Genomic DNA, 22,467 nt, shown 5'->3' with positions numbered 1-22,467 from the left:
AAAGTAAATTGCAGAAACTGAAGTCATTAAATACTCAAAGCACTGAACTCACATGCGATAGGTGCGTTCATATATGTCTACTTTTCTGTCTTTTTTTTTGTTGTTATGTTTTGTTTCGGTTGATCCCAAACGACCTCAATATCAATGTTTCTGTTACAACTATTATTGTTTATTATTTTTGTTGATATTATTATTATTATTATTATATAGTTATAGTTACAGTTATTGATGGTGTTGTTGTTGTTGTTGTTTCGGTTCGGTTTGGTTTGTTTCGGCTCGTTTCATACTTCCTTTAGCTGCTGCGTTTTGTTTTTTTAATTATTATTATTATTATTATTATTTGTCGTCGTTGTACCCTCAAATATTTTTGACAAAGTACACGTGAAGTTGTTCCCGCATTGTTTTTTTTTTTTTTTCCTCCGTTACGTCAAGTCAAATAAACCTCCCCACCCCCCACCACACCGAAAAAAAAAAAAGAGGAAAAGAAAAGGAAAAAAGAAAAGAAAGGAGGGGAAACGAAGTGGTGAAGCAAATGGACGTCTCTTTTCTTTTTTTTTTGTTGCGATTTTTATTGTGCGTTTAGCTGTCGTTTCTTTTCTTGTTTGTTTGTTTGTTTGTTTACTTCACTTGTTCCATCATTATATTTATATTATTTATTTATTTATATTTATATTTATATTTATATGTGTGCGGGTATATGGGGGCCGTCAGGGTATGTATTAACTTCAATATCTGCTGCTTGGTTATTCCACTGAAGAGAATTTATATATTTATATTTATTTATATTTTTATTTTTATTTATAGAAGAGGAAGGAGTGGAAACCCGAAGAGACGGTTGAGGCGAAAAGAAAATAAAAGAAATAAAATAAAAATAAATAAAGATGAATAGCTAGTGGGAGTTTGCGAGGCGAAGTTAAAAAGTAGCGAGGTCTGACACCAAAAAAGGATGAGGAATTGAAGAAAATGTAGCGCGAGACTGGCAGTTGCGTCGGGGGATCTGAAATAACCCAAAAAAAAGAAAAAAAAAGAAAGCGGCAACAGAAACGAAACAAAAAAAAAGAAAGTGATAAGAAATTGAACGATATAGAAAGAAAATAAGTGGGGTGACAATGAATTTCTTTTTAAATTTTTTTGTTTATATTTATTATCATTGCTATTATCATTGGTATGTTATCATATCATATCATATCAGATTGTTATTGTTATTGTTATTATTATTATTATTGATATCATTTAATGGTACTTTTACTGTTATTTTTTTTCTTTTGTTTGTTCGCTTGCTTACTGAAGTGTAAATTAAATATTTCTCATCAACGCTTCTTTTTTTTTTAAAAAAAAAGAGACTAAAAGAAACAGTGACGTGCGTAAGTGTTGCAAACGATAACAGTAGTGAACGCATAATGAAATGCAACGTCAACTTATGCAAACGATTGTTCGCTTTTCTTTTTTCCTTTTTTTTTCTTTTTGTTTCCATGTGTTTTTGTTTTTTGTTTGTTTGTTTGTTTTTTTTGGCCGTCGGTTCTCTTCCCGCCCCATACTGTTATTAATCACTATTATTGTTATTGTTATTATTATTGCCTCTACACGTTTCTTTTTTTTTAAAAATTTATTCATCGCTCTCTTGTCCATGTCGACCCTCTGCTTTTGTTTCATTTTTTTATTTTTACTCTCCTATCGTAAGTTTTGTTGTTTATTCCCCAGTGGATTGTCCCCTCCTTTTTTTTTCTTTTTTTTCTTCTTTTTTTAAATTTTTTTTTTGTTGTTGTTCCTTCATGCCAATTGTGATACTTTTTTCATTTCTTTTTCGCCTTGTTTGCACCTCCGGTACGTAACTGAAGGGAAAGAGGAAAATAAATGCCTCCTCTTGTCTCCTTTTCTTTTCTTTTTTTCTTTTGTTTGTGTGTGTGTGTTCTTCTCTTCACTGTGGTGAATATTGTGGGGAGCAGAACCAAAATAAAATAAAGTAAAAAAGAAGAGTAAAGTAAAGAAAAAGTATTAATAACAGTTTTAAAAACAAAAACAAAAACAAAAACAAAAACACAAAATAAAATAAGAAAAGAGAATTTTATCTGCTTGAATGAAGTGACGCGCCATTCGCCAGTTTGCTGCCGCTTTTCTTCCCATCTTCCCCTATTCTTTTTTCTTTTTTCTTTTTTTTCTTTTCTTTTTTTTTTTCTTTCTTCATCTTCATCTTCATCTTTACCTCGCTTTCTGATACTGGATTGAATGAATGGACCGATGCTAAAAAAAAAAAAACACTTATGAAATGTATGAACTGATGTTAACATATCGCCCCCGCACCTCCGTGGAACTTTTATGTACAAACTGACGCTTGTGTCACTTCCCATTCTTTTCTTTTTCTTTTTCCTTTTCTTTTCTTCTGTTTTTTTAAAAAAAATTCGTTCCCTACAAAACTTTTTGTCACCATCCGACCATATGTAAAAAGATAAGGAGGAAGTGACACAACATGATATAGCAAAAGAATTATTGGGGAATTAAAAAAAAAAAAAGAAGCGAAGGCACCGAGGTTCCTCATATTCTCGTGCTTGAGATAGTCTCGAGTTACAGTTCGCATATAAAATAAAATAAAATAAAATATACGTTTGCTTGTGTGCACTCATGTATGTATTACTGAATGAGGAAAAAAAATATTACGCCTGCACGCCACGACACGACACGCCATACCGAAATTTACATCGTGTGAAGGAGAGCCGGTGACTTATGTGAAATTTCTAATTAGTGAATTTTAAATGGAAAAGCCGATGAACGAAGTGCAAAAACAGTGCGGGGTCCACAGTTGGCGCTTTTTTTTTCTTATTAAAAAAAAAAAATATATATATATATATATGCTCCGCGAAGGTCAGTGAAGTGCTGAACACTTCAAAAAGTACTCAAAACATTCTCCAAAATTAGCACAGGAGGGAGGAACAATTCACATCGAACGCATCTCAACTTAAAAAATAAAATATGAAAATGAAAATTAGCATTAACATTAACATATCGGAAGATGTTGTTTTTTTTTTTTAAAGAAGGGTTTGATATCGAATATGCCATGCACAAACTTTTCAAATTAATGAATATTCGTCCCACCTTCATGGCACATCGGGTACATAAAAGTGAATGTGAGGGGCGAATCACAACGGCCAACTGTAACTATGGGGGGAATCGCCATTATTTCTTTGAAAAATAAATAATGCAACAACACATATTCTTACGATGTTAACGTCTCCTTCTCCTTCACGGCCTGGTAGTTGTGGGATCGATCGTGCGACCACACCGCATATGTGAAAATTTGTCATAATTAATACCATGTTCGGGTTTGTTTAACAAAAAAAAATAGAAGAAAAAAACATGCCTTTTCTTTACCTGCTAATAATAAACGGGTCGTACCAGTTACCACTCAACTCTCATAACTATTTTTTTTAAACTAAAAACAACAGTAGGCACAAACGAAACTTACACATCGAACTTTATAAAAGCATTACGTAACAAGGCGACACCGTCAAGGCCCTTTCGCAAAAATAAAGACCGCTGAAAATGGCGGAGCACTTCACTCAACTACGAAAAACGGTGTCATCGTCTTTCTTTTTTTTTTTTTTTACATGAAACTCAAAGGACAAACACATTTTTTAATAAAAGGATGAATATTTGATGTTCGTTCCGTCTAACGTTGCTGCCGTGTGGAAGGCACAAAGATTCCTAGCCGTCCTTGGAATTCCTTCTGTGGACAACAGTGAGAGAAGCAGGCGGCGTGACTTGCAGCGACAGACATGCTGGAAGTATAGTGGCGTGGCCACACGATCAAACAACTTTAGTGGGAGTCTCCTGCCATTATATCTTCTCGCACCACATCAGTCAAACAGTTATTTGATTTCACACTCTCTAAAGGAAGAGGCCGCACGTACACATGACATTATTACGCTACCAACAAATGATGTCTCTCCATCCACACGGAAGAAGATTGGTGAGAATGGAAACTGGGGAATTGAGGCTGAGGTTGCGATGAGCCGGAAAACATATTTGTGGCTTCGGTTTGCTCTTCACATGTTTCCTAACGTAAGTTACATTGTGAAGGGTGATGATGACATATTTATTCGTGTTCCAAAATACCTTGCGGACCTTCGTGTAATGCCTCGTCATGGTTTGTATATGGGTCGTTACAACTACTATAACCGGATATGGCGGCGTAACCAACTTACATATGTGAACGGATATTGCATTACTCTCTCCAGGGACACTGCACAAGCCATCATTTCGTATAAACCTCTTGAGCGTCTAGTGAACATGCCCTTTTCTATGTGGGACTATTTTGACTTTCTTGATCTTGGCATGTTCTATGAAGATGTGATGGTTGGAATGATACTGAGAGAAAAGGTAGTGTACAGAAACCTAATAAGTGTGGAGATGGGTCGTTGTCACTTTCACAATGCGGGCAAGTTTGGTGTGAAGAAGAGCGTTAGGAACATGTCTGTTGTGATACACCACATACAGGAAGCCGATTACGAAATGTTAATGGACTACTTTCCTGAAGGTGTAATACCACCGGCACCCTCAAAGCTAATGTGGTTGAATAGCAATTGGGCGGCGATGCAGTGTGAATTCCGACTTGGACGGAAAAGAGAAATCCCACCTTCTTTTCCCTTTTGGCGTAAGAGGACCTGAATTATTGAGGTTGCTTGGGAACTATGAGATCCCTCACCCTATAGTTTGTTAGGATTGTATTAGCGTCACTCCTATTCCTAAAACACTTTAGTTACTTTCTGTGTTTGTGTCTGTGTGTAATAACCGACGGCATACTATACCGTTCGTTGATTATTTTTCCTTGGAACTCGTTTGTTGATCACATGACAGTTACGCCGTTTCGTTTCGGTCAAAACTGGGAGGTTTGGTTATGAACAGTTTTTGGGTATCGTTCGAAACCGTGATTAACGGTCCCTTTCCCCCAAATGTAACTTTTAAAATATTGCCTAGTTTGGGAGTGGATGTCCTACTTAAGTTGTAAAGTTTAATAACTGTTGAGATATTCATGATTTCAAATGTCTCCCTCGTGGACGTATATCCTCATGCCTCATACGACCTTTATGAGTTCTTTCATAGCGGTCTACATTGAATTGTGATGAACATGAATTTGTCAGCTAATTGTGTTGCTAACAACTGCGCGAATTCTCGCATTTGCCAATTTAAATTGTTTTTCCCTCGATAACTTCTTTGTAGACATGTCACCGCTGAAGATGCGACCAACACAAGCGAGGAGGAGGCCACGTACAGCAGACATAGCAGTGATACTTCTACTTGTGATGTCACTCTTGATTATCTGCTGCAACTTACATAGAATTCATGTGGTATCTACTTTTTTAGATGAAAATCAGGCTGGAGTTTCACAACCGATAGACGAAGATGAATATTTGATGTTCGTTCCGTCTAACGTTGCTGCCGTGTGGAAGGCACAAAGATTCCTAGCCGTCCTTGGAATTCCTTCTGTGGACAACAGTGAGAGAAGCAGGCGGCGTGACTTGCAGCGACAGACATGCTGGAAGTATAGTGGCGTGGCCACACGATCAAACAACTTTAGTGGGAGCCTCCTGCCATTATATCTTCTCGCACCACATCAGTCAAACAGTTATTTGATTTCACACTCTCTAAAGGAAGAGGCCGCACGTACACATGACATTATTACGCTACCAACAAATGATGTCTCTCCATCCACACGGAAGAAGATTGGTGAGAATGGAAACTGGGGAATTGAGGCTGAGGTTGCGATGAGCCGGAAAACATATTTGTGGCTTCGGTTTGCTCTTCACATGTTTCCTAACGTAAGTTACATTGTGAAGGGTGATGATGACATATTTATTCGTGTTCCAAAATACCTTGCGGACCTTCGTGTAATGCCTCGTCATGGTTTGTATATGGGTCGTTACAACTACTATAACCGGATATGGCGGCGTAACCAACTTACATATGTGAACGGATATTGCATTACTCTCTCCAGGGACACTGCACAAGCCATCATTTCGTATAAACCTCTTGAGCGTCTAGTGAACATGCCCTTTTCTATGTGGGACTATTTTGACTTTCTTGATCTTGGCATGTTCTATGAAGATGTGATGGTTGGAACGATACTGAGAGAAAAGGTAGTGTACAGAAACCTAATAAGTGTGGATACGAAAGCGTGCCGGTTTCACAATGCGGGTCCTGGTAGCGTTAGAAAATACATTTCAAATAAATCTGTTGTGATACACCATGTTAGTGAGGAACATTACAATGAGTTGTTCAATATCTTTCCTGTTGTGGGAGGAGGAGATAAACCGTCGGCGGTTCGATGGTTGTATCCCGGTAGCGGCACGCTACCTTGTTTTCAGCATTGATTTGTGATGATTACATTTGTTTTTATTTTTTAACTAACCCATGTAATGGGCTGTTTTTGTTTTATTGGGGGGGGGGGTTCATTAGTGAATTGTACGCTTTTCTGTGTACTTACGATCGGTTGTCTTGCCACTTCCTTTATTTTTTTAACGTTTTGGTGCGCCACGGAGCGGATACGAGTTTTCTTGATGGTTGTATTACTTATTTATTATTTTTTTTTTGCACACATTTGTGCTGGAGCGGTAGTATAATTATGTTTCCTACACTTGACTTAATTCAGAAAGTGTTTCTCTTAGATATCCCTTGCTGCTTTTTTTTTTAAAATTTACACTGCTGCAATCTGTAGTGGCTCCATACTTTTTTGTTCCCTTGTTCTTTTCATTTTGTTTTTGTCGTTGGAGGAAGAGCGCCCGTATGATGTAGAAGAAACCATCTGATTTATGATGCTTTCCGATGTTGATGTCTACCGAACTTGTGGGTAATATTTGTGGCTGCGCCATTCGGTTACACGAGATGGTGTTGATATATATTTGATGGTAACGTACGTGATTGTTTTATGTGATGAGTGCGGAGTAATGTAAACTTGAGAGCGGAACTTTATGAGTAACCAGAAGCAAAAAGAATATATATGTATATATTTCCCCTCTGTTGTGTATTGCTAATACATTTCTAATGCGTTTGCTTTGTTATTAACTACCTGTGAAACACCTATAGTCTCCATGATCTTTCTTTTTCTGCATGTCCGGTTGCGTTAGTTTGAAGCATGTGTGCGCACGTGTGTGGAAAAGTCAGAGACGATTGACATCTTGTGGCTGAATCAACAGATATACTTCAATGACAGTTGGTGCCGGTAGGAGGTTTAGTAATGATGAGTTAGTTTCTTCATACAACCCTTTTGATGGCTCGTGGCATCGCATGCAGTGCAATGTGAATTCTCTTCGGTGAAGGATTCCTTTGATTATTATTTTATGTGTGTGATCGTTGGTGAAAGTACGCAAACAGTCGGTAGGAGTTTAAAGGGAATTAATCACTCTGTAGACGTGTCTTAAGGCATACACCTCTGGTATATTACGGACCAAACGACCCACCTCGGCCCCCCCCACACACACAAATAAAAAATGTGTGCTTAAATGTAGCGACGTATCCATTACCGTTGTTCTCTATTTATTTACTTTATGTTGCCACACCTCAAGGTGCTTTACAGGAAGGAAACAACGCGGCAAGTAAACGTTCTTCGCATATATGAGGTGAACCCTAAGCGTTTCTTCTCGCTGTTGTGGAGACGCCATGTGATGCCCGCACGGTTGCCGCCAACAGTTTTTTTGTTTTTTCTTGAATCGTATTATTTTTTATTCAAGCATCGTACACTCAATGTGAAAGGGGGCGTGCCGGCGGTATGAACTTGAAGTCACGCGTGTATATATTCGTAATCTTCCTTGCGTATTTTTTCTTTTTAGTATTAGTCTCTGCCTCCTTTTTTATCTGTTTTTAATATTTTATTTCACTCAAATCGATATTGTTTTTTTTTTGCTTTTTCAACGTAACTATTACATATTTGAAACCCTCTGTTAAGATAGTTATCGTCTCTGCACCTTGTCAACAGTGTGGGAAGGGGACCTTTGCAGAGGAAAGAGTAGACGAGAGGAACCAACGAATGCCGATACCCCCGAATAACGGTCGGGAGGGTTTGCGCCAACGCTTTTCAGAAGCGGCAAAAAGTGTGTCTGAGTTGTACCGTGATGCGACTTATTCATATGACGCTGGGTATCGCGATGCACTTTTGTTGGTTCAGCGCTATGCCCTTATTACCGCACGTGAGGAAGTCACCTCATATAACCTCTTTGGTCCCAACAACAGAGACAATAATGTTGACGGTGGTAGAAATCGTGACTTTGTTGGTGGAGGTGGCGGTTTCAGTAACCGCACGAACATTAGCGACTTCAGCACCTCTGAAGTTCCGTCAGTTACCTCCTCCATGCGCTGGGTAACGCAGTCGTCACAATTATTGGACGTCAAGCAGCTCCTCTGGTTCATACATGATACACTGAAGCGTCATGATGCTCTCAACAGCGCCTCACGCAGTTTGAACCTGAGGCGGAAGCGCTCAAACGGTTCACCAAACAACAGAAGTAATGCTGCCAATACAGAAGGTAGCGAGAATGACAACAGTGGAGGCCACCGAGGCAACATACGGGATGACATTGACAATTATGGCCGCGGGTTACCGGTTCGACGGCTCTGTTCTCCACGCCGCCATTCGGAGGACAGAAATGAGTTACTGTTGCTAGGGGAAGTGCGTGTGGCAGCACCATCAGATGTTGATTCCATATTCTCGGAAGATGACGTGTAGTGATAAGATGTGGTGTGCTCACATCTCTGTGCACCTATTAGTTATTCATTCTTCCTTTTGTTCGAGAGTTTGCAGTGGAAAAAACATCTGTTTATGATATATATATAAGCACATATTTGTTTACGTTTCTTTTCTCCTCCATATATTGCACGCACTCGTGTTGGAGTCACATCGATGTGTCCCATACCATCAGTCACGTGTAATTGATTTATTTAATATATGAATTGGTGTTTTTCAATTACTATTATTATTATTACTTTTACTACTGTTACTTTTCTTTGGTTTTGCTCTTTTTTCGTCTTCTGCCCCTCTTCACGCATCGACATCCGTTCCCAGAGACTCACTGAGGTGTAAGTGGGCAACCGTCTTGGCACAGGAAACAAAAAAAAGAAAAAGGGGAAGGGGGTAAGGGGAAAAGGAAAACACGACGGAGTGTTATGTTTCCCAATGCACACTACCCAGTGGCACGACCTCCACACATACGGGAAGGGTACAGTGGTGGGTATCAACGAGCGAACAAACACACACGCAATTGGAACACATCTTATACACGTCACCCCCGCCGTACCTACGACCGTGATCCACCACCATATACGGCAACGGATGTGCCATCGGTAACGGGAAGCTATGGCCTCAATGAAAATTTCATTGTCGTTGCAGCACCACCAAACGACGTCAACTGCGAATCTGTTATCACTAACACAAATGGAAACGCTGCTAAACAGAATGGCAGCTCACGGGCTACGGTTGAAACCGGTGTTGATACTAATGCCTGCGCCGGTTCCATTAGTGAAAAAAGTGAGGGTACCGGAGCTGTGACGTCTAGGGCCGAGATTGACAAAGGTGTGGATACTAGTGAAAAGGAGAAGTACAAAGATCTGCAGAAGCTTCTACGGCGTATTATTGACCTGGAGTTCAGCGAACGGTGCACGCAGCGCTCTATTACTGTGGTCACCACTATATGCGACACGCTATGTGTGAATCCTGTGGCCGTTGTGAAAGTAATGGAAGTGATGGACCAGTGCTTCAATGAATCCGTGCAGAACCAGCAGCCTCAGCTTCTAATGCACTATTGGTACATTGTGGATGCGGTGTTAAAGCAGTTCAACGACAAACCTCCCTTGTTAAAAGCAGCATTGGTCGCAATACCACACTTCGTCCAGAAGTACTTGCCGTGGCGTGGCAGCAACCTTGCCAGTCAGTCGTGGAGCAACCTTCAGTCTTACAAATCCGCGTATGAAGACATGCTCGACACCTGGAAAGTTTTCTTGGAAAAACAGACGCATCAGGAAATAATGAATCTATGGAGGGAGGGCGTGAAGGATCAACCTACAGATGATACGAAGAGCAAGGTCGGAGGTAGCGGCTTGGCGAGGGACGCGGCGATCAACACAGGGTAACTTTCCGCCGTTTGAGACGCTCAAATGGTTTCTGAACCCCTGATCTTTCGGTCTCTTACTGTCATTGATAAGGGGAAGGAAATACAAGCGAAGATTTCTGAAAAGTGGTAAAGCTGGGGAATATACCGGGGAGGGGCCAACAGACATATATATATATATAAATATATATATATATATTTAGGTTTTTTTTCTATACGAGGGGGGGGACGCACGTGCGTGCTTAGCTTCGGAGTGTAAACTGATGTCGGAAGAAATGAGATAATTTGGTCACCACACGGTGGGTAATTTTTAGGGGATGCGGAGAATATTTTAGAGTTTCCTCGAAATCTTCAGATTATTGTTCACTGCATTGTGTTTAAGTATGTGTTCATCGCATATTTGTTGAAGAACACATCTGCGCGAGGGCGCCTCTTGGTGCTATTCGTTTACTCCCTACTCTCCTCCACACTCCCACTCCCACTCCTGCCTTAGCGACCCCTCCCCCAGTTTCTAAACCACTGATATTTCGGACAAATCAACCCTTATCCTTTCTTTGCGGAAGAAATTTTTCAAAGCGGCTCCAAAAAGTAGACCCGAGTCCTTCCTTTTTCTGGACTCTTCCGTGTGCTGTTAGCGGTGCTCGTATACCCACTTCGTGTTCGGTACCAAAATAGAGAGAAAATGAGTGACTCTGTTCGCAAGAAGGAATTTTTCGACTACGAGAGCCGCGTGCGGATTGAGAAGCACGCACAACAACTTAACACCAACAACAAGCAGTACATCTCTAGACATCCCGAGATAACATTGGTCCTGCACGACATACTGCAACACCTGCTCATTCACAAGCCTGAGGATCCCCTCGCGGCCATACAGGAATATGCCATTGACCGCCAGCCACCGGCGCGTAGAGCGCAGCTTCTGAAAAAGGAAGAGTGAGCGCGAAGCAAGGAAAGGTCACTTTAGTGTCGTATGACAGCCCGGCTCCTGGATACAAGAGCTGATAAAAAGACGGCGGGAGGAAAGCGACGACTGCGATGTTACCTATGTTCGAAATTTGTGAATTTTGCTGTTCTCAGTTGGCATGAAAGTTGTGTTTTCCCTACAATACTAGATCATGCGACGGATCAAATGGGTATTGCTATTATCGCTGTGAAGAACTCTTTCTCTATTGTTATTTGTATGGCTTAAAGTTAAGGAAAAAAGGAAAGGAAAGTCTATGAGTGTGCTGGGATCAGGCTTTGGTCGTGGTGCGCCTGGTGGTTTTGGCGCTCCGGCATGCTCAACGGCAGGAGGGTTCGGTAGTGGATTCAACACCGCCACAACTGGAGGATTTGGTGCAGGAGCCAACACTGTCACAACTGGAGGATTTGGTGCAGGAGCCAATACCGCCACAACTGGAGGATTTGGTGCAGGAGCCAATACCGCCACAACTGGAGGATTTGGTGCAGGAGCCAACACTGTCACAACTGGAGGATTTGGTGCAGGAGCCAACACCGCCACAACTGGAGGATTTGGTGCAGGAGCCAACACTGCCACAACTGGAGGATTTGGTGCAGGAGCCAACACCGCCACAACTGGAGGATTTGGTGCAGGAGCCAATACCGCCACAACTGGAGGATTTGGTGCAGGAGCCAACACTGTCACAACTGGAGGATTTGGTGCAGGAGCCAATACCGCCACAACTGGAGGATTTGGTGCAGGAGCCAACACCGCCACAACTGGAGGATTTGGTGCAGGAGCCAACACCGCCACAACTGGAGGATTTGGTGCAGGAGCCAACACCGCCACAACTGGAGGATTTGGTGCAGGAGCCAACACCGCCACAACTGGAGGATTTGGTGCAGGAGCCAATACCGCCACAACTGGAGGATTTGGTGCAGGAGCCAATACCGCCACAACTGGAGGATTTGGTGCAGGAGCCAACACCGCCACAACTGGAGGATTTGGTGCAGGAGCCAACACCGCCACAACTGGAGGATTTGGTGCAGGAGCCAATACCGCCACAACTGGAGGATTTGGTGCAGGAGCCAACACCGCCACAACTGGAGGATTTGGTGCAGGAGCCAACACCGCCACAACTGGAGGATTTGGTGCAGGAGCCAACACCGCCACAACTGGAGGATTTGGTGCAGGAGCCAACACTGCCACAACTGGAGGATTTGGTGCAGGAGCCAATACCGCCACAACTGGAGGATTTGGTGCAGGAGCCAACACCGCCACAACTGGAGGATTTGGTGCAGGAGCCAACACCGCCACAACTGGAGGATTTGGTGCAGGAGCCAATACCGCCACAACTGGAGGATTTGGTGCAGGAGCCAATACCGCCACAACTGGAGGATTTGGTGCAGGAGCCAACACCGCCACAACTGGAGGATTTGGTGCAGGAGCCAACACCGCCACAACCGGAGGATTTGGTAGTGGGTTCAACACCGCCGGTGGTTTGGGATCTGGGGGGTTCGGAGCTGGTCCGAACACTGCAGGTGGGTTTGGAACCGCAAGTGTTTCATTTTTTGGTTCAACAGCGGCTGGTGCTGATTCCCGCCCCAATGCGGTAGGCGCCTCTCAACAACAGGTTATCAATTGCCAAAGTGCCGTGGGTCGCTACCTGTTGGAAATTGATCATGCTTACAATGCCATGCATCCTAATTGCCGCTTTCGGTCCTTTCTTTACAATGTCTGTGCACCTGGGCAATCCATCATGGCGGTTGAGCGGGAACGGCTTATTTATGCGGCGGCTGGTGGCGAATGTAAGGAAGAGGACCTCCTACGGGCTCAACAGCGTAACCCCGATCCCGTCCACTTGTACCCAACGAGAGTGCACTTCATGCAGGAGCTGAAGAACCGCGTAGAGAAGCAGAAAGAGATACTGGAAGCGATGTCAAGGCATGTGGATTCGCTTGCAACGAAAGCTGAGCACTTCCGTGAACTTGATGAAGCTAATGCAGCGCAGTATCGTGAACTGCAGCAGGAGCAAGCAATGCTTCAGCGCCGTTGGTACTCGTTGTTAATGAAGGTAGAGACTCTGCGACAGTTGGGTCTGCCACTTGCAGAAGAAAGTCGCATGGGCGGCATAGCTAGTACCCTTAGTGCCCAACTCTCGGCACCAGGTATGTACAAGACGGCGTTGACAGAATTGCAGCCGTTCCTGGACGCGGAGTCTTCAACTATCACATCTTTCCTTCGCAGGAATTCGGTGGGTGGATCAGAGGGCGCCATTTGCACACCTTCAGAAGGTGTTGGTGCCCTGCGGAATAACCGTGTAGATCAGGCCCTGTTGAGGGACTGGGCGCGATTTGCAGAGCGCATACAACAGTGTGTGGAGGGTCTAAGCGAATTGTTGGAACGTGATGCAGCAGATATGCGGGCCATCTACCAACGCGTCGCTTCCTCCTGAGAGGTGGTGATAGAGAAGGCGAATACGGTGGCCTGCGTGTGAAGGCATCCTCCCCTTTTTTGTGTGTGGTGGTGCGCATTAATATCCATATTGCCCCCTTCTCATCTGTTCTAGGGTGGTTCTGTTGGTGCCTCAGTTTCCAAATGGTCTAAACTGTTGTAGCACTATTTCCCACAATTGGCTCTTCTTGTTTGTCCCTTTCTCTTACGTATTTTTTGAAGAACTAAACACAGATATGCCTCCCACCTTGTGAAACTTCAAGTTCTTGGATGCACAGTTTCTGGTGACTTCCTTCTGCAACGTGGAGGCGGTGTGCTGCTGTCACCATAAATGTTCGGTTTTGATCAGGAACGCCATGAGGTCTCGTGCGAAGCGTTGGCTGTAGAAGCAACAGTGAACGCGTACCGTGGGAGTTCGTCAAAAGCAATTATCACACTCTACATGAAACTCCTGCAACTTCGGGGTGTATTAATTACTACTAATAGCGAAGACGAAGGGAACGCGTGTAGATTTCCTTGAGGCAATTGTGGTGTGCGTGTGTGCGGTTATTGTCACCACTTTGTAGTGATCACCAGATGTTTAGTTCAGAGGATGCACCTTCACAAGAACGAGTTCCTCTACGTGTAATTTTCGGTTTCAGAGTCATAGCCCCTTTTACGTCCATTGGACAACGGAATGTAGAGCGGTGCGCTCCAACAACAAACATCAGGGCCGTTTCTGTGTCCATTGATGCTGGGTTGTAGGAAGTGCAACACCAGCGGATATTTGGGTTTGCGTTCCTTCTGCTGGGGAAAGGGCCAAACCTCTTGCCCTTATCCGGTATAAAAATTTGTCTTTCGCGAACGTGCCCGGGTCAATGGAGGCAAGAGCATATGCATGGGTCTGCCAAAGATGAATATCATGCTGCCCTTCAAGTATGACAACATCAGTTGGAACTGAACCTCATTGCTTGCTATCCGTGTGCTATCCAGGTGGTACTTTCACTGTTGCTAATATGATTGTTCATGCATGGCTTCCGTTCCCTGATACTTCGTTTTTCACTTGATTTCGGGCCTCGACACTTTGTTAAGTTTATTTGCTACTTGTACCGGGTCACTTTTTTTTCCTGCTGAGTCTGGGGGAGGTGTCCCGGAGAGAGAAAGTATATCTTTTGCTTCAGACAAATTTTATTTTCTCTTAGCACCGGAGGAGGAAGTCAGCAGCTGTTGGGTGGCGCATCAGATACGCATAAGAAAGAAAGGTAGAGGCAAAATATATAATAAGCAACGAGCTATGACAAAAAGACATAGCGGACGCGGAGTGGAGACTTCACCGGATCTTGCCTTCATAAAGCGCGGGCACCTAAACATGCTTATCCATACCAAAGATGGGGAACGGCGTCTTGTTCCAGTTGACTCTTTAGCGTTTATCGACGACCCTCAATTGGTGCGGGGCCGGACGATGGATCGGGTGAACTTCAACAATGAATGTGTCTTCAAGGTTACTCTAGAGTTCACGGAACCTATCCCATGTATGGAAGAGATAGCAGTGCGGGAGATGACAGACTGGGTATTGTGTTCCTGCAAGGGGAATTACTCCTTTTATTCCCCGGTAGAGAAACTGTTGGTTCTGCAGAACTGTATGGTGTGTGTGCAGAGTAACGTTTTACCACTGGTGGACCCGTTCATCCTTGTATTATTTTACGATGAGGGGAGCTGGGTGGTGGAGCGTGTGCTAAAGTAATTAAACGACCAAGACATGATTTATGATTTCCCTTATCCCCCGTCTCCAGATAGGAGAAGGACCTTTCTATCCACAGGATAGGCAAACGCTCTGACGGAGTATATAGGTCTGTTAGTCAATTGCACAGAAGGTTTTTTATCGTTTTACTATAATACGACTTATTTTTTTTTTCCACCGAACATACCTTTTCCCATAGTTTACACTTGTGCAAAAATACATATATCATCGACAACTAAATCTGTAGCTGATGTAACCAGGGTAAACTGCTTCACCTCCGTTACAACCCCATCTGCATTTATTTTTGTGCTGTATTCGTGGTTCTGCACTACTCTTCTGATTCTTCGTAGCTTTTCCTTTACGTCATAACACACAGGTGTGTGACGACCGATCAACAAACATGAAAAACATTGAGGTTAACCCCCAACGCAAGCGGTCACGCGAGGCGCCTCCGGGTGCCGAAGCCGCGGAGTCAGTCGAAGAGCAGCGACTGAGTGAGTCGTACTGGGAGTCGAAAGGTGCGAGATCCAACTCAGCATCGAGGTTATCTCCTGAGATCCCAGGTGACAGCGCGTGCATGTACGAATATGTGAGTGGTCCAACTGCTGTTAGCATCAGCGGTGGCAACAGCGGAAACAGTCCCGGAGGCACTCACCCGTCTGAACGTAAATTAAAGCAGGCGACGCTACCTTCATATGGATTGGTGAACGACACTGCGGTATTCCGCAAAGAGCTCGCTGATAGAGACGCGCAGATCGATGAGCTTCGCGAGAAACTGGCAGCCGTGGAGACGCGGATGTCCGAAAGGGAGACAACTCTTATCAACACGCAGGCACAACTACAGGAGGTAATGGACCGTAATAACCGCTACCAGGTTGTTCTTCGTCAGGAAATGTTGCGAGCGGCCCGTCAAGGGAGATGCGATGCCAGACGTGCCTTACATTTGAAGCATTTTGAGCTTGGACAGATAGCAGTGTGGCATAGTAACGGGCGCGAAGTGTGGGTCGAGGGCAACAAGATGAGGCAGCTCACCATGCAGCTTGAGGAGCTTAGTGTACGCCGTGATGAAGTGGAGGAGCTCAAAAAAACGGCTGAAAAGCGGGCGCGGCAGATACTGAGGAGCAACGACGAGGACTCGATGGCACCGGAAGTTCAAGCGGCACTGATGGAGGCGCAGGAGGCAGCTCTGCTGTACACCGCAGAGTTTGCAGCCTTGGGTAGCGCCATCCAGTCGCTAAAACAGCAGCAACAAGACTTAAATCACGAGAAAAAAGTGTTTCTTAAGGAGATCCGTCGCGTAAATGACGAAGATGCCTCTGCCTTCGTGGCTGTGCCAGCTCTCGGTCACAATGGTCGATATGTAATGATGCATCTGCTCGGCAAAGGAGGCTTCTCTGAGGTGTGGAAAGCCTTTGACTTGCAGGAGGCGCGGTACGTTGCGTGCAAAATCCATCGCGTACAGAGGGAATGGTCACAACAGGTGCGACAACACTACCGGGACCGTGCAGTTCGTGAGCTAAAAATTATGCGAATGCTGGAACACCCGCACCTTACACGGCTCTTCGATGCCTTCGACCACGGCACGGCAACGTTCGTATCGGTCATGGAATTTAGCGCGGGGACCGATCTTGACACGCATCTGAAGCGTTGTGGCACCCTCCGTGAGGTGGAGGCGCGGTTAATCATTATGCAAGTAGTCAGTGCGTTGCGCTATTTCGCAGCACAGGATCAGCCGGTCATCCACTACGATCTTAAGCCAGCGAATATCCTTTTCCATTCTAGTAACCAAAGCAGTTTGCTAATCAAAATAACGGACTTTGGTCTCAGTAAGCTCATCCCGAAGCGAGACGGGACAAACGACAATCCAACCATAGAACTGACGTCACAGGGGGCGGGAACATATTGGTATCTTCCGCCTGAGTGTTTCGACACCACAGCAACTCCTCGGATCAGTAACAAAGTTGACGTGTGGTCATGTGGTGTTATATTCTATCAGATGCTATTTGGTCGCCGTCCATTCGCTGAAGGAGAGTCACAGCAACAAATATGGCAAAACAAACTCATTGTTTCCTCCGCACACACCTTAACGTTTCCCGACACCCCGCGTGTCTCGCAGGAGGCAAAAGATTTAATACAAAAGTGCCTCGAATACCACCCTGCGGACCGCTACGACGTGATGCAACTCAGTCAGGACCCGTACCTCCAGCGCAATACGCGGCGGTCAGCACGTGCAGATCGAGCGCTTCCCGCAGCAGCGCAGCACTCTGCAGCGACAGCACCGGTAATGGCCCACGGGATGCCACTGACAAGTTCCGTTGAGGAGAAGTTGAGCAATCTCCCCTGAGCGGCGTGGGCATCACGTGAATTTCACCCGCGAGAAACGGCAAAGGACGAGTCGGAGAGGCCAACAGTGGTGGGTGAGGAAGAACCAAAAACGAAGGTAAACGTTCTAACAGCATCCGGATGGGAAGGTTAGAAAATATATAGTGATTAACAGGACGAGCGCTTCGTTCTCCTTGCGTGCCATGCATTTCCGGCCTTCACCTTGGCAACTGCACATCTTTGGGGTACTTTGAAGGGGCGTTGTCCTTACACATTGTTTGTTTTTGAGTGGCTAGTGGTATGCTCACGGCTATTGGTGCTTAGCCGTTTGCTACCCTCCATTTTCACTGTCCACAAGTTCAGTACGCACGTGGGGGTGTAAAGTTCGCTGATGCGTAGAATTTAAAAAAATATTTTATGTTATTTCACTTCCTCCAAGTATTTTTTGTGTCCTACCTTTTCTGGAAGGGATGCTGTGTCGTTTTCAAATTCTACTCCCACTCATGTGACCTGCACCACTGTATGAAGGCTTAGCTGACTGTCGGATGCGGCGATTTCACTCCATCTTGTTTCCAATGAGGGGAGTTTCGGGTAATTTGCGTGTCACCAACGGAATCCCGTGCGTGTGTCGCTCATTTAGCATTGGTGTTCCCAGTGGTGTTACCCCTCGGGGTATGGCGTTGATGCCGCTTCGGGAGAGTGCTGAAACTGTTGAAGCTATAGCTGATGCTTACGTCAACATGGACTTGCAAACAATGCGCAAATTTCATGACCTAGTATCCAACAGCATGCCGTGGCCACCCGGCACCGCTCCCGTGTCGTGTGAAGAAATGATGCTTCAGGGATTGGCACCCGGCACGTGCGGGGGCGGACGAGTCGTTGGGGCTACTCCAGCAGTTCCTGACGCTGCTGATGGTTCTGCCGATAATGGTTCCACTGCCGATGCCACGGTTGTAAAGAAAGTCGTAGAGAAAGCCACTGTGGATGTTAGCCTAAAGGGATACCCCGCAGGAAGCAAGGTAAAACTTATTAAGGAGCTGCGGGCGGTAACAGGTTTGGCTTTACAGGAGGCAAAGGCGGCTGTCGAGCGGTGTCCAGGGATGGTAGCCACGGCTTTACCCCGGGGAGATGCCGAAAAACTGAAGGTGTTGCTGGAAGGCCACGGTGCCGAAGTTGAACTGTTGTGAATAAAAAGGGGGGAGCAACGTATGAAGCTTTGAGTGCCGGGAGGACGGTAACGAAACGGACTTTGAGTGCAACCATGCATGACCTGGTTATAGTTATGATGGGGGGCTGCCCATTGTTTAAGGCAACCCCCCCCTTTCGTACGCTTTTTGGTAATGTTTTCCCTTTCCTTCTAACCTGTTACTTTTGCCCTTGGTAGTAGGTGGGGGTTTGTGTTGTCACAACGGAAGACTAGGCGGTCGGACGTTGCTACGAAGTGTAAGTGCAGGAAAGCGAATTGAGGATTTTCAAAGAAAAAAATAAAAAGAAAAGCAGCACCAGTACTCTCAGTCTTGGCTGTAGGGTGCGCAGATACAAGCACAAAGCTGTCACACCACACGAAAGGTGGAGAGGCAGTTAGTGCAATCCTGTGCACACACATAAACGGACGGAGGGCTTTCGCCACAGACTGCATAACAAAAGATACGACATATGGAACTTTCGTTCGCCTTTCTACTGTCAACTGTTGTGCTCATAGTGTTCTATGCGGTGGATTTTTTCTTTGCGCGGCTCCTCAACGTACTCAAGCAAGACCATCTCGAGTTGGATGAGTGCTCCCCAGAAGAGTCACCCGATTTGGATCCCGTGCTCGTTGTGAGCTCACTGCAACAGACAGCAGTGGAAATGTTAGAATACCAACGGCGGCGCTTTCGCATGGATGAAGGAAAAGGTTTGTCAGTGACTCCAGAAATCGACCCTGCGCCGCCGACTACAGTAGACGTCGGCTGCCTGTCGATAGCGGCCTCACCTCGTCGTTCAGAAAATGTGGTGCACGTTGTGGTGATCATATGTGGTTTGGTTGGCCCTTTCGCTACTGTTTGCCAGGCGCTTTTTCCAAATGCATTTGGTTGGTGCCGGTTCAACTTCCCTTATTTCGTACAGTACATTGGAGCCTTCTCAGGTGTTGCCTCCGTCTCCGTATACACCGGGCGGGTGTGGCATTGCTCCTCCTACAGTGAAGTCAGTCGCAAGCAGTGGCTGGAGCTCATGTGGTTTCGTCTCGATTTCATGTGTCTGACGGCTGTTGCGGCGTTTCTTGGTGCTGGTTCGTGGGTGGTGACCATTTGTTTACTTGCTGTTGGGTTTTACTTAGCGCACCGTGTGATGCGCATTGAAAAGCGCATAGAGGCGCTACAACTGGAAACACAGTTGGTTCGTGGAGAAATTGATGTTGATCGTGTGTTTGCGCCGGGAACTGCTGAAGCAGCCAGGGCACTTGGCACATCTGACAGACATGGGTATGATGCACTTGCCTAAATCAAAGGACTTGCGGACATGCAGCGGGGAAAGGAAGAGAAAAAGAAGCGCCAGCGGTACAAGAGTAAACAGGAAACGGGAGCAAGGGTTGGCTGCTAACATGCTTACAGTTACGGGTAAGGAACAAGGAATGCGGAAGTATGAATGCGAATGTGTGTGTGTGTGTGTGTGTGTGCCACGAAAACATTCCGACATCATCCCCCCACGTGCACAGTGTATGCACGGTTTCCCTTCCCTACCACAACTCTACTGTTTAATTGGTGTGCCATCCGATTTTTTGAGGGTTGGAGAGGGGATAAGGACAAACATGGGAGTGATGCTTCATATGCCTGACAATGGAAGAATGATGGGGAGAAGAAAGGCAAGAGTCAACAAAAAGACTTGGCTTTGGCGCAGACTACCGCACGACAAAAGCAAAGCCCTTTACTCTGGGTGTGAAGAGGGCATTGTTTGCTCGTGTTTGTGTTTTTGTGCGTCTTTTTAAGCTTACATTTCATGGCCTTCTCATTCCCTGATGACGCCGCTGTCGTTTCACAGTTGTGATTGTGAGTCCAGTGAAGTGAGGAAAAGAACAAAGACTGGAGTGGAGTGGGTATAATACTGTTTGTAATAAAAACAAATGTATGATGTCCATTTTCTTTAACCCTTCCTAGATGTAACTCTCTTCACACTTATTATTTTCTTCCATTGTCTTTCTCCACACCCTACGGCTGGTAATCAAACAGCCCGTCAAGCTCATTCTCAGGTAGGCCGACGGGCGCGTTCTTCACTTTGCAGCTCCCTGCTGCACTTGCGTCGAGTCGTCATATCTCGGTGCGTAAAAAAAAAAAAAAGAATAAATATCGGTAATACTGCCGGTGGTCGCGGCGCCACCATCATCGCATCAGAAGTTCAAACGTGAGAACGAATTCCCCTCCCCTTCAAAGGGCCTAAGAGGATCAGGAACGGAGGGGGTGTGAGTCGCCATATCCCCCATGTTTCGGAAGACGTTGTTGTTTCTATTTGAGAAGGATGGGCCCACGAGCATACGGCGGGCTGTGATGGCGAAAGCACGGCCCCACATAGGTTCGGGAAGCACCAGCAACGCAACTAGCAGCATAGGCGGCGGCGCCTCGACTAGCGTTATGAGAGGCGATGTCCTGCCACGTCGTAATGGCTTCATAGGGAGTGAACCCCGCTCCATCATAGACAGAATCAGTTCCCCTAACGGTTCTGGTGTACCATCCACTTCATCACGTCGTAGCGCTTTACCGCCTTCAGAGAGGGAGGAGGGCAAAGCGAGCGGTGACGCATCGGATGACAACTATAAATTTCTCTTGAGTCACATTGACTCGAAGATCGCCGCGTTAAAGCGAAGGGTTCCGGCGGTGTTGGATCAGCGTAAGAACGCGGAAGGTAGTCAAAACCGTCGTATTCGCGACCTCTTCGAGTGTATTGAACGGCCGTGGCTTCTGTTAGCTTCCATTCCACCTCCACAACTACCAAATAAGGCCCTCGATGTGTTTGCGAAAGAATTTTACACACGTCAGAATGGAACCAGTACTAGTGGTTGGGAGGAGGACGCTATCTTTTTGTCAACTTGCAAACGTAACTGGCGTGTGCTGACGACCCTCCAGCGGAAGCCTTACGAGATCGCGGCACGGCGTAACGAGCAAACACGAAAAGAGTTAAAGAAAAAGATGAGTAACGGCTGTAGCTATTTTGAGAAGTTATGCGAGCAGACGAAAGAATGGACAGCGGAGATGGTGCGGGACGAAATGCGAAAGGCGGTTTCCGCTAAAACGCGTAGTTCACCTGTAGTCAGTAAAAGTAGGGCTAGTTCGGTAGCCAAGAAGCCGGTGGCAAGACGGCAAGGAGCAAACAAAACAGAGCCCAAAGCTGCAGCATCAAAGAAGGAGGATAAGATTGTAGAGGTCCTGAAATTTGAACCGGTTGCGAAGAAGGAGCCTAAAGGGGCCGCTGGTCGCGCCGCGCGTGAACGGCCGCTAAAGGGACAAATTAAAAAGACCGCTAAGGGGAAGGCACCGGTTGTAGCGAAGAAAGGAAAAACCTCCCCACGCCCTGTAGCAGCGAAACTAAAGAAAGTAAAAAAGAAGTGAGGCGGCTGCTTCCGAAAGGGGTAACATAAATGTACTGTTATGCAACTCATAGAATACTGATAGAGAAGGGGGACAACAACCGACGAAACGAAACAAACACGTGACATCGTGCTTCGCACGTTTATGGACGGGGGGCGGAAAAGCATTCGTACCTGTTACATGCATCACGTACCTTCTTGTCATATTTCCATACATCTATTTTTCTTCTCATCGGGTAACCTAATTTATGCGAACAGAGGTGATTTATTCCAACTCGTTGTGTGCAATTCCACTTCTTCTTCTTCGTTCCATCTTTCCCTTCCATCTGACTCGTGTATATATGTAGAAACCTTCCCGTAGACGGCATCCCGTCCGCTTAGT

The 22,467-nt window shown here is 45.5% G+C and overlaps 12 protein-coding genes across 12 annotated transcripts; 11 read left to right on the top strand and 1 right to left on the bottom strand.

The window, feature by feature from the left end:
* Positions 1-1,793: 1,793 nt before the first annotated feature.
* TbgDal_IV5450 (hypothetical protein, unlikely) lies at positions 1,794-2,348 on the bottom strand (the record flags this gene model as incomplete). The annotated part of the gene is made up of 1 exon (XM_011774836.1): positions 1,794-2,348. The coding sequence occupies one exon, from the start codon at positions 2,346-2,348 to the stop codon at positions 1,794-1,796; it is 555 nt and encodes a 184-aa protein (XP_011773138.1).
* A 1,303-nt stretch (positions 2,349-3,651) lies between these two features.
* Positions 3,652-4,662, top strand: TbgDal_IV5440 (UDP-Gal or UDP-GlcNAc-dependent glycosyltransferase, putative; the record flags this gene model as incomplete). The annotated part of the gene is made up of 1 exon (XM_011774835.1): positions 3,652-4,662. The coding sequence occupies one exon, from the start codon at positions 3,652-3,654 to the stop codon at positions 4,660-4,662; it is 1,011 nt and encodes a 336-aa protein (XP_011773137.1).
* A 554-nt stretch (positions 4,663-5,216) lies between these two features.
* Positions 5,217-6,365, top strand: TbgDal_IV5430 (UDP-Gal or UDP-GlcNAc-dependent glycosyltransferase, putative; the record flags this gene model as incomplete). Its single annotated transcript, XM_011774834.1, has 1 exon — positions 5,217-6,365. The coding sequence occupies one exon, from the start codon at positions 5,217-5,219 to the stop codon at positions 6,363-6,365; it is 1,149 nt and encodes a 382-aa protein (XP_011773136.1).
* Positions 6,366-8,017: 1,652 nt separating this feature from the next.
* TbgDal_IV5420 (hypothetical protein, conserved) lies at positions 8,018-8,713 on the top strand (the record flags this gene model as incomplete). The annotated part of the gene is made up of 1 exon (XM_011774833.1): positions 8,018-8,713. The coding sequence occupies one exon, from the start codon at positions 8,018-8,020 to the stop codon at positions 8,711-8,713; it is 696 nt and encodes a 231-aa protein (XP_011773135.1).
* A 437-nt stretch (positions 8,714-9,150) lies between these two features.
* Positions 9,151-10,113, top strand: TbgDal_IV5410 (T. brucei spp.-specific protein; the record flags this gene model as incomplete). Its single annotated transcript, XM_011774832.1, has 1 exon — positions 9,151-10,113. One exon carries the CDS (start codon positions 9,151-9,153, stop codon positions 10,111-10,113), a length of 963 nt encoding a protein of 320 aa, XP_011773134.1.
* Positions 10,114-10,773: 660 nt separating this feature from the next.
* Positions 10,774-11,028, top strand: TbgDal_IV5400 (hypothetical protein, conserved; the record flags this gene model as incomplete). Its single annotated transcript, XM_011774831.1, has 1 exon — positions 10,774-11,028. The coding sequence occupies one exon, from the start codon at positions 10,774-10,776 to the stop codon at positions 11,026-11,028; it is 255 nt and encodes an 84-aa protein (XP_011773133.1).
* Positions 11,029-11,308: 280 nt separating this feature from the next.
* Positions 11,309-13,486, top strand: TbgDal_IV5390 (nucleoporin (NUP54/57), putative; the record flags this gene model as incomplete). Its single annotated transcript, XM_011774830.1, has 1 exon — positions 11,309-13,486. One exon carries the CDS (start codon positions 11,309-11,311, stop codon positions 13,484-13,486), a length of 2,178 nt encoding a protein of 725 aa, XP_011773132.1.
* Positions 13,487-14,758: 1,272 nt separating this feature from the next.
* On the top strand, positions 14,759-15,208 carry TbgDal_IV5380 (hypothetical protein, conserved; the record flags this gene model as incomplete). The annotated part of the gene is made up of 1 exon (XM_011774829.1): positions 14,759-15,208. One exon carries the CDS (start codon positions 14,759-14,761, stop codon positions 15,206-15,208), a length of 450 nt encoding a protein of 149 aa, XP_011773131.1.
* Positions 15,209-15,605: 397 nt separating this feature from the next.
* On the top strand, positions 15,606-17,549 carry TbgDal_IV5370 (protein kinase, putative; the record flags this gene model as incomplete). Its single annotated transcript, XM_011774828.1, has 1 exon — positions 15,606-17,549. One exon carries the CDS (start codon positions 15,606-15,608, stop codon positions 17,547-17,549), a length of 1,944 nt encoding a protein of 647 aa, XP_011773130.1.
* Positions 17,550-18,072: 523 nt separating this feature from the next.
* On the top strand, positions 18,073-18,714 carry TbgDal_IV5360 (ribosomal protein L7/L12, putative; the record flags this gene model as incomplete). The annotated part of the gene is made up of 1 exon (XM_011774827.1): positions 18,073-18,714. One exon carries the CDS (start codon positions 18,073-18,075, stop codon positions 18,712-18,714), a length of 642 nt encoding a protein of 213 aa, XP_011773129.1.
* A 469-nt stretch (positions 18,715-19,183) lies between these two features.
* TbgDal_IV5350 (hypothetical protein, conserved) lies at positions 19,184-20,008 on the top strand (the record flags this gene model as incomplete). The annotated part of the gene is made up of 1 exon (XM_011774826.1): positions 19,184-20,008. The coding sequence occupies one exon, from the start codon at positions 19,184-19,186 to the stop codon at positions 20,006-20,008; it is 825 nt and encodes a 274-aa protein (XP_011773128.1).
* A 974-nt stretch (positions 20,009-20,982) lies between these two features.
* Positions 20,983-22,107, top strand: TbgDal_IV5340 (hypothetical protein, conserved; the record flags this gene model as incomplete). Its single annotated transcript, XM_011774825.1, has 1 exon — positions 20,983-22,107. One exon carries the CDS (start codon positions 20,983-20,985, stop codon positions 22,105-22,107), a length of 1,125 nt encoding a protein of 374 aa, XP_011773127.1.
* Positions 22,108-22,467: the final 360 nt, after the last annotated feature.

This window comes from Trypanosoma brucei, chromosome 4 (assembly GCF_000210295.1).
Source record: "Trypanosoma brucei gambiense DAL972 chromosome 4, complete sequence".
Classification (NCBI taxonomy): domain Eukaryota; phylum Euglenozoa; class Kinetoplastea; order Trypanosomatida; family Trypanosomatidae; genus Trypanosoma; species Trypanosoma brucei.
Note: the sequence above shows the minus strand (reverse complement) of the source record. Positions and strands in the feature narration are given on the sequence as shown.